The sequence below is a fragment of the Lactuca saligna genome, chromosome 5 (genome assembly GCF_052625555.1).
Source record: "Lactuca saligna cultivar CGN05327 chromosome 5, ASM5262555v1, whole genome shotgun sequence".
NCBI classification, from domain to species: domain Eukaryota; kingdom Viridiplantae; phylum Streptophyta; class Magnoliopsida; order Asterales; family Asteraceae; genus Lactuca; species Lactuca saligna.
This window is the reverse complement of record NC_136421.1, coordinates 219,423,994-219,439,620: the sequence shown is the minus strand read 5'-3', so window position 1 is coordinate 219,439,620 and position 15,627 is coordinate 219,423,994. Positions and strand designations below refer to the sequence as shown.

Sequence of the window (15,627 nt, the reverse complement as noted above, 5' to 3'; positions counted from 1 at the left end):
AGAGAGAGAAGAACTCGAATGGAGTTCAATTTTGCCATGGGGTCAAACGTCTCTTCATAATCAGTCTTATAGGTTTAGGAGTACCCCTGCGCAACTAGCCTTGCTTTGTGTCTTTCAATGTTTCCATTAACACCAACTTTAATTGAAAAAAATACATTTGCACCCAATTATCTTTCTTCCTTCAGGTGTTTTGACAACCTCCCATGTCTTGTTTTCCTTAAGGGCATTAATTTCTTCAATGATAGTTTTCTTCCACTTCGGATCAAGTAGGGCCTCATGGATACTTGTAGGAATCACTTCTTTAACCACTTGTGAGAGAATGACCTTGTATTTTGATGACACCTTACTGTATGAAAGATTCCCTGAAATCGGGTATCTAAAAGATCAAAACCCTTTTCGAATAGCAATAAGGACATCAAGATCATAGGATCATGTGTTTTAGCTTCTTCCGGAGCAGGTACCAGGTCGTGGCATTTTGGAATATACTTTAAATGTGGATTGTTGTGGTTCTTCCCTTTGACCAGGATCCTCAATGGTTGGTGGTGTTGAAGATAGTATAGGGGATGTAGAAATAGGCTCCGACAATGACACAAGAAGGTTTTCCCCCATGAAGAGATGTAGTGGGATAAAAGCTTTGTGTTTCAAAAAATGTGACATCACAAGTTACAAACATCCTTTTTGAAGATGGACAATAACACTAATAGCATTTTTTAGTTGACGAGTATCCCCCAAAAAAATGCATTTGATATCTTTATGATTTAATTTCCCTCGAGATGGACTTGTATTGTAAACATCGTCTTTACACCCAAAGACACGTGGCGAAAGAGAGTTTAGAATTCTGAGTTTAGGGAAACATTTTTGAAGACATTGTATTTTGGTTGAAAAAGCAAGAACTTTTGAAGGGAGCCTATTAATTAAATAGGCAGCAGTAAGCACAACTTCACCCTAGAAAGAGGGAGGGACATGATGGCTTATCATGATAGCCCTAGACATTTCAAGAAGATGGCAGTTTTTTCTCTTAGCCACTCCATTTAGTTGTGGAGTTTTGGTACAAGAAGATTGGTGGAGAATGCCATGTTCAGTTAGATAAGCTTTGAGATCATTAGCAAAATACTCTCCACCATTGTTAAATCGAAGGACATGGATTCTGGATTGGAACACATTTTCCACATGCTTGTGGAATTTTTTAAAAATTTCACCACAATCAGATTTGTTTTTTAACAGATACAACCAACAAGCACGTGTATGGTCATTCGATGAATGTGATGAACCATCGGGATCCATTTATGTTAAGAGTACTGGATGGTCCCCATATATAACTATGAACGATACTGAATGGTTGGGATGGTTGATATGCATGGCTTGGGTATGTATTTCTAGCTTGTTTAGCAAGAACACAACTTTCACATTGAAACCCAAAACAATCTTTATCGATGAATAATTTTGGATTCAAACGACGCAAGTAATCAAAAATAGGATGTCTTAAACATTGATGTAATAAAAAAAACATTAGATTCAGAAGTAACAAAAAGAGAAAGGTGTTTAGGGGAATGTGACATGGATGAAGAGCCTGTGAAGTAGTAGAGACCGTTGTATTCTTTAGCAATGCCAATCATCTTCCCCAAAGACTACTACTAAAATTCACAATGTGTAGGGAAACAAGTTACTATACAGTTCTGATCTCTAAGAAGTTTAATGACTGACATTATATTAAACTGGAGGTTTAGCATATATAAAATTGAATTTAGTTTTAAATCATCATAGATAGCATTCCCTATTCCGGTAACACGAGAGAATTTTCCATCAGCAACTGTTACAGTAATGTAATTGGTGCTTGGTTTAAAGTCTTTTAGTAAATTCTTACTCCCATTCATATGATCAGAAGCACCAATATCAACAATCCATGCTTCAAATGATCCATTTTTTAATAGAAAACAAGGTATTTGTTTACCTTATTGTGCCCTATTACCTAATGGAGTGGAGGATGAACTCATGGATTGTAAGAGTAACCTGAGTACTTCCATTTGATCTATTGTAAAAGGGTTGGGAGAAGAACTATTTTCTTGTGAAGTCTTTGCAAGATGCCCATATGCAGTTTTGGATTGTACCCTTTGAGGAGTCCAGTTTGCAGACTTTCCGTGAAGGCTTCAACATTGGTCCTTTGTATGATACGACTTCTTGCAGTGTTCACACCAAACATTGGTGTTTGAAGACTTAGAATTCTTTTGTCCTTCTGATATGTAGGCAACAAGGGTAAAACGTTTAATATCGGTACTTGTTGGGGTATATAGCATCACCTTCTTGAGACTTTCTTCTTATCAAACTTCTGCAAATACTTCTTGAAGAGAGGGAAATGGTTTGGTGCCAAGGATTCTGCCCCTAACCTCGTCTAGTTCTTTGTTGGGACCTTGAAGGAAATCAAAGATTCTATCTTTTTCAAGCATTTTTGCATGAAGAGCACCATCGTGAGGACATGACCAGTTTATGTTGTAAAACACATCCATCTCCTGCCACAATTTTGTTTGAACATTGTGGTATTCAGTAACCGATCGTCCTCCTTGGTTGGTATTCCGAAGAGCTGAACGAATCTCAAAACACTGTGAGGTGTTTTCAAGATCGCAATTAATTCTTGGACAACTTTCCAGATTTCATGAGTTGTGTTATAATAGAGATATGTTCTTCCGATATTTGAGTTCATAGAATTAACCAACCACGCCAAAACAATGGAGTTTTCTGCCTCCCATACTTTGTAGTGAGCATCCTTTTGGTCTGGGGCTTTAGTTTCACCTATAAGGTACCCGGTCTTCCCTTTCCCTCTCATGACAAGAAGAACCGATTGAAACCATTCATGGAAATTCAATCCATTAAGTTTATGTTGGGTAATTTGAAGAGAGGGATTGATATCAGATGGTGGAAAAAGAGATAAATTTGGGTTTGAAGACGGATGGGTAGTAGATGATTCGATAGAGCCCGTCATTATGGTGGGAAAAGAAAAATCAAGAAAAAGATGATCACAAATAGTTATTTGGCATAAAAAACTTTAGCCGACAGAGGTTACCTGGCTTTGATACCATGAAACAAAAAGAATTAGAAAATTAAACTGAAAACTGCACCTATATTACATTCAGGGCTACAATTTATAGACTAGAATAAACATGGAAAGAACTCCTAATCTAGGCAGGCTAGCTATACAAATATTCACATTAAAAATAAAGATTCCCTTTGACAAATTTTTAGGGATCAATCATGATTCTGATTTGACTTTTCATTCAAACATTTTTACAACAACTATACTATTACACAATTAGGTTTACTGCCTAGTGTGTGTGTGTTAATCCGGTTGCGATAAAATCAGCTTTATAAATTTATAGCTTGAGCAATATATATATATATATATATATATATATATATATATATATATATATATATATATATATATATATATATCACATCAAGTTTTTGGCGTCATTGCTGGAGAATTATTTTCAATTAATTTAATTTGTTTGATTATTTGTTATTTGTTTTTAATTTTTAGTTTTATTTTATTTTTATTTTCCTTGATATCAAGTCGCTTGTTGGGAAGGTTTTTGTTATTTTGTGCATGAATTCGTGATCATACACATTGTTTGGTTTTACTTTTAGCATGGGTTTCTAGATTGCAAGCGATTAGGGAATTCTTGACTTCTTTAGTCTACTACTTTGGTGATTTGTCCAAGTTTATCCACAAGGCGTAGTATAACAAGGAATATCGAGATGGTTAAGTGGAAGACCGAAATCTTAATACTATTGACTAGTTGGGTCAACTCTTGTTCTGTTTAGTAGTTAATGGTGCAAAGAAAACAATGGAAATAGTTTGATAGGTCCCGAAAGTTTTTGTTTTCACAAACCACCTCTTGCATGCAATGGATTTAATCAATAATTGTAGCTTGATTTCGATGAAGACGAGTAATTGTGATATTCTTTTTAGTTATTTTGGTTTGATATTTTTTTAGTTGTTTTTGGTGAGTTTTTATTTTTATTTTTAGGTTGTTTAATTTTTGTTTTCCATGTTGATGCTCTTGATGTTTTAGATCTTTGCATAATTTTTTGCCCTTCAGATGCTTTTAAAAATTTCAAAAAGTGGGTTCTAATGTTAATTTATCATGAGAAGAAGTCGTGATATTTTTTGAAGAATACAGTTGAAGACCATGTTTTTGGATAAGTGTGGGGTTCCCAGTTAATGAATAAAATAAGTTTGAAAGAAATTTATAGAACGAAATGACCGAGAATGGTCCTTACCATTATGAAGGGTTGATGCTTTACTTTGGATCTTATAAGGTTCTCTGAGAAGACACCACGAAGTGGCCATCATCACCACGTTGTGGTAATTGATTTTATTGCAAAAGCATCTGACCATAACCACGATGTGGCACCACTTGAACACATCATAGAAATTTTAAATTTCGCCACCATTACGACTTCAAGCTCTACACACGTCGTTGCGTTGCTTTTCTCACGATGTGTTTGAGGTTCAACACATTTTTCAATGAATGGTTCTTTCATTTATTTCGACTCGACACATTTACATTCACAAGAAAAGATTCCAAAAGTACCGTTTCCAATTTTGTTTCAAGATGTACACCACACGAAACAAATGATCAACCAAGGCATGGATTAACTGTTCCCACACCATACTCAGCTGAAGAGAGAAAATAGAAGAAAATCAACATCGTCACTTTTATCCGAGTGAGTCTATTCTTTTTTCTCCCTTTTTAATTGTTGATATTTTTATTTTGTATAACATACAATGGGGGCATTGGATGAATTAAGTGTGGGGTAGGGGGTTGGTTACATTAGAATTTAAAATATTGCATTTTTTTGCATTATCATGGAAAATTACTTGTTAATTCAGGAAATTAAGTTAAATTTAAAAGCAAGTTTCATTATTAGAGTTCAATACTAGTATTGTGTGGGATGATTCAATGCAAACCTAAATTTTTATTTGAGGCAACATATGTTATAGTGCATTTGTGGCTTCCATATCCTAGTGAAATCATGGAACAAAAACACGTCATTGGTTAGTTTGAGGGCGTAATATGTTTAGCATCATGTACCAAAAATGTATCCAGGAGAGCTATGCAATCATTGCACATTAGACTAATATCTCTAACTAATAAATGTTGAGGTTAAATCCCCTTGCTTAAGCATATTTGTTTTAGGATTTTTTTAGTCTTGAGTGAAAAAAGTATGCTGTCAAAAAAAGTTGACAAGAAAAAAAAAAGTTGTAAGAGTTTGAGAGAATAAGAGTCTACAAAGTTATGAAGATCAAGAAATATCATAAAGAAAATCTCCAAATTATCAATGACTCAAGAATAAGGCAAAATTTTCCAAGTTATTTATTATAATTTTTATTTTCTAGGTTATTTTTCCATATGTATGCTTGAGGGTTTAACCAAAAATACCTTGAGGTTAGGAAAGTTTTCTAGGGATGGATTCGGAGGGGTGTATAAAATGAGTATTGTTCAAAAGAAATGGGCAAGTGTTTATAAAGATTGTGAGTATTTAGGATTAGGGAGGTTCTTAGAAAAATTTAGACACAAAAACATGCATTGCGTTCTTGGCATAATGGATGAGTTAAGTTTGGATTGTTTTGTGCGATATTGGTATGCTAAAATTCAATTTTGCTTGAAGGCAATCAAAAGTCAAGTGTGGGGTATTTTGATGTGTGCTTATTTAGTTATATATTCAAACATTATTATTATATTTTATGCTACATTATGTCTTAATTCTAGAACAAAAGGTACTGATTATGTTTGAAATATGTTTTGTAGCAGTGAATATATGCTCGAGACAAAAGGAAGCATACGAGGAGTTGGAAGTAGGAAAATGGGAGATAAAGCAAAAAGAAGACAAAGAGGATGTTGTTGGACAGCTTGACCCCTTGTCAGTGTTTTGGCCATATCTCATGACTCGTAACTCCGATTGATGAGAATCAAAATGTTCTGAAAAATTAAAAAGAATTTCGGACGACTTTTGTGTTTTGAGAAAATTTTGATTCCCAACAACCACGCCGTGGTTATCACAATGATGCCATGGTGAATGGAATCTTTGTCATTCTTGATGCTGACTTGAAGAATATGGGGTTTTTATGAAGAACACGTCGTAGTGGCCATTTAACACACCGTGTTGATGTTGAAACCTATAAATAGAGTCGAAAATTAGCCCTAATGATATACCAAGAACCCTAGATCGATTCCTACTATTATAAATCCCCAAGAAGACATTTTGAGTGTCTAGAAAGTGGTTGTAAGGCCGTTAAGCTGACATGAGAGAAGATCTGAAGGATTGGAGAGCAGATTCAGGCCATAAATCATTTGGTTTGTTGTTCTGACCAAGATTAACATTCCAATGTGATTTTTATGCATTTACTTTCTGATTTGGGTGTTAAAACCCTTGGCTTTGTATTTATGATTATATGAATCCTTGAATTTGTGGATTAATTGCTATTCGGATTATTTGTTTGTGTTTAATTTATTTTGTAAAGTTTGATTGCAAGATCCATATGTGTCACATATTGTTATTTTATTCCTTATTGCTGAATTAATAGAGTTTAGATGACTATTTGACTATGTCAATTTGAATCAAAGCTGTCCACTAGAGTTTTGACAAAAACCTTGGGTTAGGAATAAAGTGATGAACTTTAATTTGTATGCATGAGTAAATGACCAATATAAGCATGATTTAATTCCTATGACCATTAGGATTAATAAAGATCAAATATTGCTTAATACGAACTACTGATTTTTATGATTTTTTGTTCACTTGATCAATGGATTAATAGTTATGTTAAAATTAAAGGATTAGTTATCTAGAATAAGAGTTAGTAATTTTAGGTGTTAGTGAACAAGAAGAGGCAAATCTATGTGTTTAATTATCTATGATTTTAAGATGTAATTTGTCTAAACCAAATTACCTCTATATATATATATATATATATATATATATATATATATATATATATATATATATATATATATATATATATATATATTGTCTTCGGTTAGTTTAAGATGTAATATACCCTTATAACAAGTAATTTTTGTATATTATGCTAATGTCTTCAAAGTGTAGTTCTTAGGCAATCTGATCTTGCATCACCAGACCAAAACATATAGAAATGTACACCCATGTCTAAGCTTACACTATATTCCTACTTCCTTTTAGGATACCCTCTCATCTTTCCATCAATCATTATTGATTCTACCCTCCTTATTGATACTGATGGTAGTCTCCTTTTAACATGTTCATACCACCTTAATCGCCCTCATCTCAATTTGTTAATGGTTTGTGACACTTGTAACAAATTTCTTATAGCCTCATTTGTTATCTAGTCTAGCAAGGTTATACCATATGTCTACCTCAACATCCTCATTTATGCTATTTCCATCTCCATGTTCTCCTTCTTGTTTGATTAACATTTTAATCCATACAACATGACACACCTAATATTTACCTTTTAAAATCTCATAATTAATTTAAGCGGGGCCTTTCCTTTACACAAGACTCCTAAGACCGCCATTCATTTTAACAAACCCATCATTATGTGATGTGTGACATGTACCTCCACATCTCCTCTCTCATTGATCACAAGACCCAAATACTTGAAGCTTTCTCGAATAAGAAAAGAGTTTGCTCACCCATAGTAATCGCTAATCCTTCAACAGCTATTTCCGCTCTAAAATTACACCAACATACTCGGTTTTAATGAAAATGCACCATTCAAAAATTAACAATATGTGTTGACTAGTTGACTTTACATAAAATGCAATATTTTTAAAAAATATTACAAGAATATATTTATTTTGTACTATATGGGTTCCTTTTTATTATTTTATTAATATAAGTTATCCTAATACATTGTCTATACTACATTCTTTATTTTGTCTTCGTCCCTATATTTGTTAGGTTGATCAAGTTAGATTAAAGAATTTGATTTCAAACTTTTTGACATAAACTTTTTATATGCTTTAACGTTCACTAAAATGAATAATGATTACTCCTTGTGATTTAAATATACTTTGATTTAAAGAAATGGTTTCACGTAATGTTTAGATAACGACATCATGGCGGTTGGCAAGGTATTAATCCTCACACGGTCACACGGTTACCTCAACCACCTCCCCAAATAATGCATCCAAAACAAAACTCCCTTTATCATTTTATCCCCTCTTTACATTACGCGTCGCCTTCAAAAGTCAAGAAAACAAAAAACCTCCGAATCACCACTGTTCAACACGACTGACGTATCCGAATTCCGACCACCGTTGGTTGGTTGATTGGTTCTTTAACCTCACCAAATCCCCCGCCTTTTTGCTTTTGTTTCTATATCATCTTCTCCACAATTTCACCTCCAACCCTAAATTACATACCCTTTCTTTCCTTCTTTCTTTATTTTAACCTCATATTTATACTCTCTCTTTCTTTTCTTCACTTTCATGATCCGTTGTTTAAGCCTCTGAAAACCAAACCTCTTTTGACTTTGTTTCTCGATCATGACCCATTAATCAATCCATAACCCTAATTTCTTCGTTTCCTTTTTTATCTACAATCAAATCTGTAGATGGGACACTTGACAAAGATTTTCCATCGGAAACCCATTTATTTCCGCGGCTCTTTTCACGCTCTTTGTATCCTTGTGTTCATCGTTCTCTGTTTCAACAATTGGAGCTACGAGAAAGTCGATCGGGTATCGTTGGGTTCAAATTACACTGGGTTGAAGATCACAGACCCAACTGATTGTTCTGGATTAAATCAACACAAAGGTTTCGAAAACGAATGTGAGTATTTAAAAGCCAACCCACAATGTAAAGCCGGCGGCTTTTTTTATTACTTGGATTTTTTCTACTGCGATTGTCAGAAGTTTGCTCCTTTGGCTTATATCGCTCTTGTAATCTGGTTAGCGACTCTGTTTTATCTATTGGGAAACACATCCGCTGATTACTTTTGTTGTTGTCTTGAAAAGTTATCGAACGTGTTAAGATTACCACCAACTGTAGCAGGGGTGACCTTGCTTCCGTTAGGAAACGGCGCTCCTGATGTATTCGCTAGCATCGCTGCTTTTGTAGGCACCGATAACGCCGATGTCGGACTTAATAGTATCTCCGGTGGTGCTGTTTTCATAACTTGTGTCGTCGTCGGGACGATTTCGCTATGTGTGGCTGATCTGGGTGTCACCATCGATAAGAAGTGCTTCAAGAGAGATGTGTATACGTTTATGCTCGCTGTTTTGGCTCTTGCTGTTATCTTGTTTGTCGGAGAAGTTAACGTCGGCGGAGCTATTGCGTTTGTGTCCATCTATGTCGTTTATGCCACCTATGTTGCTGCAAATGAGTTCTTGAGAAAGAAAGAGGCGTATGCACCATTGTTACCTCTTGCGAACACTTCGGAAGATAGATTACTGGTTTCGGAAACGGATGAGGTCCCACATCTTGTTAAATCTTCTAAGGTTCCTCATTGGATGTGGGGAGCACATGTCGCGATGTATTCGGAGGTTTTTAACCATGGTTTAGAAGATAACCCGAAGACTCCATGGGGATGGACAGATGAGGAGACACACAGTGAGGATTCTGGTTCTTGGTTTTCGTGTTCAAAGTTGCTGACGTGTCTAGAGTTTCCATTGATGTTACCAAGAAGGTTGACCATTCCAATCATAGACGAAGAAAGATGGTCGAAGTTCTATGCTGTTGCTAGCGTCACTTTTGCACCTTTGCTTCTAGCGTTTCTATGGAATAGGGTCTACAATGGTGGTCAATTAGGTGAAGATTTGATCTATATCGGTAGTGCAGTCGTTGGATGTTTTCTTGGGTTTGGTGCTTTTGTGTCGACTAAAATAGACCACCCACCACAAAAGATGTTGCTTCCATGGGTGTTAGGAGGGTTCTTTATGAGCATCATTTGGTTCTACATGGTTGCTAATGAACTCGTTGCTCTTTTGGTTTCACTCGGTCTTATCTTCCGAGTCAACTCGGCGATTCTTGCATTGACCGTGTTAGCATGGGGTAACTCGATGGGTGATTTGATGTCAAATGTTGCCCTTGCCATGAATGGGGCAGATGGAGTTCAAATTGCAATATCAGGATGCTATGCGGGTCCGATGTTTAACACACTTATTGGTTTAGGGGTTTCGATGTTGATTGGATCATGGTCTAAGAGACCGGATTCTTATGTCATAGCTCGTGATAGTGGCTTGTTGTGTAATTTGGGGTTCATTATAATAGGGCTAGTTTGGTCATTGGTGGTGTTGCCAAGAAACCAAATGCAGCCTAGTAAGTTGTTAGGAATGGGGCTTATCGGTATTTATTTGGTGTTTCTGTGTTTGAGAATAGGAACAGCGGTCGTGGTTGGCTCGCTAAACTGATCAAACTGATTAGTGTTGTATTGTGTTAGTCGTTGTATGTTCTCTTTGTACCAGAGTGGTATCAAGGTGAAATTTTATCTGGTATCGGATACCCGTTATCAGGTACATGTATAGGTATTAGATGCCGGTCAACATCGGACATTAGGTATAAGATAGCATGTATACATAACTTTTTTTTTTTTGTTCTAGCCATAATGTTATGGTTAACGCGAATGCACATGGGTGACATATAGTCATATACCCTAGTTGTTGTACATCTTGGTTTGAATGCTTAGAAAACAATTTACACGGTAATAATAACATATATATATGTTTGGTAATTATGTAGTTGGTAATAATAATTACGAGCTTTTTTGTTTTTTTGTTTGGTTGTACGTATTATTTTCTTAGGTTTCTTATTTATCAAATGAGGTAGACGGTAAGTTGATGACTACGACCCCATGATTGCCGATAACACATGTAAAATAAAAGAGTAAATTACACGAATGGTCCCTATGGTTTAGCATAGTTTGCGCGCTTGGTCCCTAACTTATTTTTTTAACTCGAAAGGTCCCTACTGTTTGTTTTTATTATGCGTTTGGTCCCTGTCTTACCTACAAATACTATTTTTCCTATTATTTTTTAATTTATTTAAATAAACACACCATCAATCCTGCTCTCTCACCTTATCTTACCTACCTCACAATTTTTCCCTATTTTAATAATAGTATTTTTAGGTAAGACAGGGACCAAACACGTAACAAAAACAAATAGTAGAGATCAAGTGCGTAGCAAAAACAAACAGTAGGAACCTTCCGAGTTAAAAAAAATAAGTTAGGGACCAAACGTGCAAATTACCCCAAACCATAGGGACCTTTCGTGTAATTTACTCAAAATAAAACAAAAAATGAAAGAGGATGAAATGAAAGTGAGGGAAAATTGTAAGGGATTGAATGGAAATATGTGAAACTAAGCATTGATGAACACGTGTATAATCCGATTTTATTTCCTTCCTATTATTGTGTATTAAATAAATAATTAAATAGTCGTGAACCAAACCTACCCAACCATCTTTTCACATTAAATTATTAAAAAGTTGGTAACAAAATAAGACTATACGACCCAACCATCTTTTCACATTAAATTATTAAAAAGTTGCTAACAAAATAAGGCTATACGGTATCATAAATGAATCACAGGCGGTATAGTTACATGGTAATGGTATATTTACCGGCGGTATCTTTCCACCGACGGTAAATTTTGAAAAAAAAAAATAACTTTTGTGAATGTTGGAAGAATTGGATATTGGCAACACCTCTTAACCCTATTTAATCTAATTTTAGTAAGTTTTATATACTTTAATGGAAAGGGATCAGCGATTAGGATAAACTATTATTAAACTGCTGAAACAAGAAATATGGATCATGACAACTTTTTGCTTCATTTTTTGTACAGTACTTATAATATTATATTCTTTTACGTTATTGTAATAATGATGGTTGGAAGGAAAATCAGTTTACTTTAATTGGAAACTATTTACATCTTTACATAGGATATTTGTTTCCATCTTCACATATGATATTTGTTTAAAACTTAATGGGGTGAGTTACCTCCTTTAGCTAGTAGCCTTTTGGGAAGCGATTTTTCCACACTAATATATGGACAATAATAGCCTCATCTCATTTAGAGTATGTTTAAGACAAAGATAAATCGAATTCTTCCGCCTTTTTTTTTTTTTTTTTTTTTTTTTTTTTTTTTTTTAAATAAAAAAAACTACTTTTCCACCTCATCTCCGACGCCAATATCCTCAAAATAATCTCCTCCCTCCTCCCACCACCACTAAACCCCCGCCCCTGTCTCTCAAAAGTTGAAACCTTACATCCGTCTACTATATTCCCCACTTTTTCCCGGTCACCATCTCCGATAACCATTCTCTCTCTCTCTCTCTCTCTCTCTCTCTCTCTCTCTCTCTCACACACACACACTCACACCGACAATTAGCGATGGTACTCTCCGGAGAATCTGCAACTCATTGAAACTTTGCTGAAGGAATCTGCAAACGACTATCTCTGGTGAAAATACAACTCACTATAACGATCGTCATGCTCAATAAATGATCTATACTAAGCTCCACAGTTAATGTAAAAGCATCGCCACCAAGATCAACTCTGACAACTATTTTCTTCCGTTGATGTTATGGCTTTTAGAAATGAAAATCCTTATATGTATTATCATCAGATTAAGAACAAAATTAGCAGTGGTTCTTTTGATTTCGAAGATGAATTGCATTCCAGCTCTTGAAGATGTGTTGGGAATCAGGATGAAGAAGCTGCCCTGTGTCGTTTGGAGTTTCCAGATGTTTGGTTCTTCTCTTTTATGTGACAGATGATGGTTGAGGGTAATTATTCTTCTATGTTTTGAAAGCTCAAAAAAAATTCCCACTATAATGATAACAAAGGAATATTAGAGGGTGTTTGGCATTGTTTTTAAAAACATTTTTGGTTTTTAACTTTTCTAAAAAGTTGAAAAACATCCAAAAACATGTTTGGCTATTGAAAAAAATCTTTTAAAAATCACTTTTTGTATTGAAGAAAAACAGAGTGTTTCAAAAGTCACAAATCCTATCTTTTTGTGACTTTTAAGACTTTTAACATGAAAAGTTAACTTTTATGTCAAAAGTAAATACAAACACTTTTTAAAAAATTTCTTTTGGAAAAAATCACTAAACAAAAAGTCCTTTTTGAAAAAGGACTTTTAGCCTTAAAAAGTTTTCCCAAACACCCACTAAAACTTAGTTGAGATGAGCCACAAACCCACGATCCTCAGAAGGGGATAATATCCGGATCAGAATGTCAACCATCACTGGAAAAATAAAATGGTGTGTCGATCTGCAATTCGACCCCAGCTACCGACCCCGAAACTTTGCTTTTACGGTCTCTAAAAATCAAACACCTACAACTGCTTTGCAAATCGTGTTTGATGGACAGATCAGAAACATAAGCATATTCCCTGAAAATGAGATCGACAATGTAGTGATTCTCCCATTGATTTTTTATGATTGTGATAATCTATTTAATGGCAATGTCTGATAAAGGAAGAAGGAAGAATGAAAAATGGAGGAGGGGACGTGTCCATTTGGAAAAAAAAATCGGATTTCTCTCTAAATTAAAATGATGGGCATTATTGTCTATATTTTAAATTTTCAGTGGATCGATAAAAGGTCTCATTGGTAAAATCAGCTCCCCTAAAAATATTATGAAAAATATTACTGAAAGCAAATCAAATATTTGAATATATCTTTAATAACAAAAAAATGGAAAAAATATATACTCCAACAAATTAATACGTTCATTTTATTCGGTTAATCAAGATTTTTTTTTTCTCCACCACCTCCTTAAGTCGATTATGTCACATGATTGGCAATAATATATTTATTGGTTAACTTAACCTTTTATTCTGTTTAATTAGTAAAATATGTTTACATGTTTTTAGTGTAGTTTTCCTAAACATCAGTTTTCACACCTGAGAGAGAACAATTGGGCATGCAAATGATGATGTAAACGTTGAATACATCAGTAGGCCATAAAGATAGGATGGATATTTGAACTCAGAACCAGACCTATACATTTTTGGATCCTCGAGTCAGTTTTTGGTTCTAAAAAATGATCACAATCGGTTTGGTTTATAACCGGTTGGGTCCATCCGGTTCCAGATAAAAATCATTTTTGGACCATATTATTAAAAAAATCTTTTCAAATATTTTTCTAATTATCCATTTGACTAATTGTGTTTGTGGAGAGATGTTTATGGAATTTGACGTAAGAGGCATTATTTAATTTAAAGTTAAAGTACATTTTCATTTTTTTTGTATGATTTATTACGTAGAAACAGTAAACAAGCATGTCTCATTCATTTTAAGTCGGATTAACATGCAGTTTTTTCCGATATTTTAATTTAGAGTTTGTGTATAATTTTAAACTATAATTTTTTCGTTTTTGATGTTATATTCAATTATTACAATCCTTCAAAGTTGGGATATCAAAGTAGATAATTTTCAGCTTTTCAATTATTTTTTAGGCTTTTGTGTTTGTGAAAATCTTTAAGCATACATATCTCATTCGTTTTAAGTTTAATTGACATGCGGTTCTTTCCAACATGTAATTTAGAATTTTAAATTATTTTAGACTATAGTTTTATAATTTTGGTGTTATATTTAATGAATTATATTCCTCTAAAGTTGAGATATCAATGTTAGCCATGTATTTTATTATAGCATCTATTTGTTTATTTATTAGGCCCTTTGCATGACTTAGTCCATTATATTTATTTGTAGCCAATATCATGTATTTTATATATATATATATATATATATATATATATATATATATATATATATATATATATATATATATATATATATATATATATATATATATATATAAAAGTTAGAAACACTTGATGAATTTAAGTCTTAAATTTAATACTAAGAGGTACCTCTTAGTCTTAAATTTAAGACTTTAATTCATCAAGTGTTTTAAATTTGAAAAGTTAGTCGAATCGGCTTGCCAACTTGGATTTTTGATATGTATGTGTGGGTCGTTGATAAGTTACTACAATCTACTGGTTCCAAGCACATATAAGAGAGTTCTCACGGATTGTGCCTTCATATCACTTTCGTCACCTAGAAAATCATTGATTTACCAACTCCAACCTATTCAAAGTAACTTTCTCTCACAACTATATTTATATTCATTGTGTTTTCCTTTGAACGAATTCGTTACCAAGGCTGAAAAGTCATAGAATATGTCTAAAACTATCTACCTAGGTTTATAATTAATTTTGATTTATGTTTTCTAGTTGATATAAGATTTATACCGGTTATTGTTAGGTTTAGTTCTTTTTTTTTTTTTTTTTTTTTTTTTTTTTTTTTAATGTTTTGGTTACTTGACAACCATCCTCCCACACATCATCCCGTCTTTTCCATCGCTTCATAAGTTGCAACAGTTGCTACCCAATGACGTTCATGGTGTTTCCCCTTACAGTCGCGAGTCCTAGTGATGACAGAATCAATCGATAAACAACCTTTGATATTTGTAGCAATAGAAGGTGAAATTGTTTATGGTTATAACATTAAATAGTTTCTGTAAGTCCCTAAAATTGAATCTTCTCAAGATATCAACGCAATTGTTTGAGTTAATGTGAAATCTTAATAAAGCAACTATGTAAAACAAACAATTAGATTAATCAATGAA

At 33.9% G+C, this 15,627-nt stretch overlaps 1 protein-coding gene and 1 pseudogene across 1 annotated transcript; one reads left to right on the top strand and one right to left on the bottom strand.

Annotated features, from left to right (window-relative positions):
- Positions 1-2,318: 2,318 nt before the first annotated feature.
- On the bottom strand, positions 2,319-2,977 carry LOC145046276 (uncharacterized). The gene is made up of 2 exons (XM_078994573.1): positions 2,708-2,977; positions 2,319-2,597 (listed from the first exon to the last, which is right to left on the bottom strand). Exons 1-2 carry the CDS (start codon positions 2,975-2,977, stop codon positions 2,319-2,321), a joined length of 549 nt encoding a protein of 182 aa, XP_078850699.1.
- Positions 2,978-8,146: 5,169 nt separating this feature from the next.
- On the top strand, positions 8,147-10,716 carry LOC145044973 (cation/calcium exchanger 3 pseudogene; annotated as a pseudogene).
- Positions 10,717-15,627: the final 4,911 nt, after the last annotated feature.

Excerpts from the sequence above, each read along its gene's own strand:
- LOC145046276 (XM_078994573.1), bottom strand. The coding sequence starts at position 2,977 with ATGACGGGCTCTATCGAATCATCTACTACCCATCCGTCTTCAAACCCA. Across the intron at positions 2,598-2,707 it reads CCATTGTTTTGGCGTGGTTG|TGTTTTGAGATTCGTTCAGC; the intron begins GTTAATTCTATG and ends AACACCTCACAG.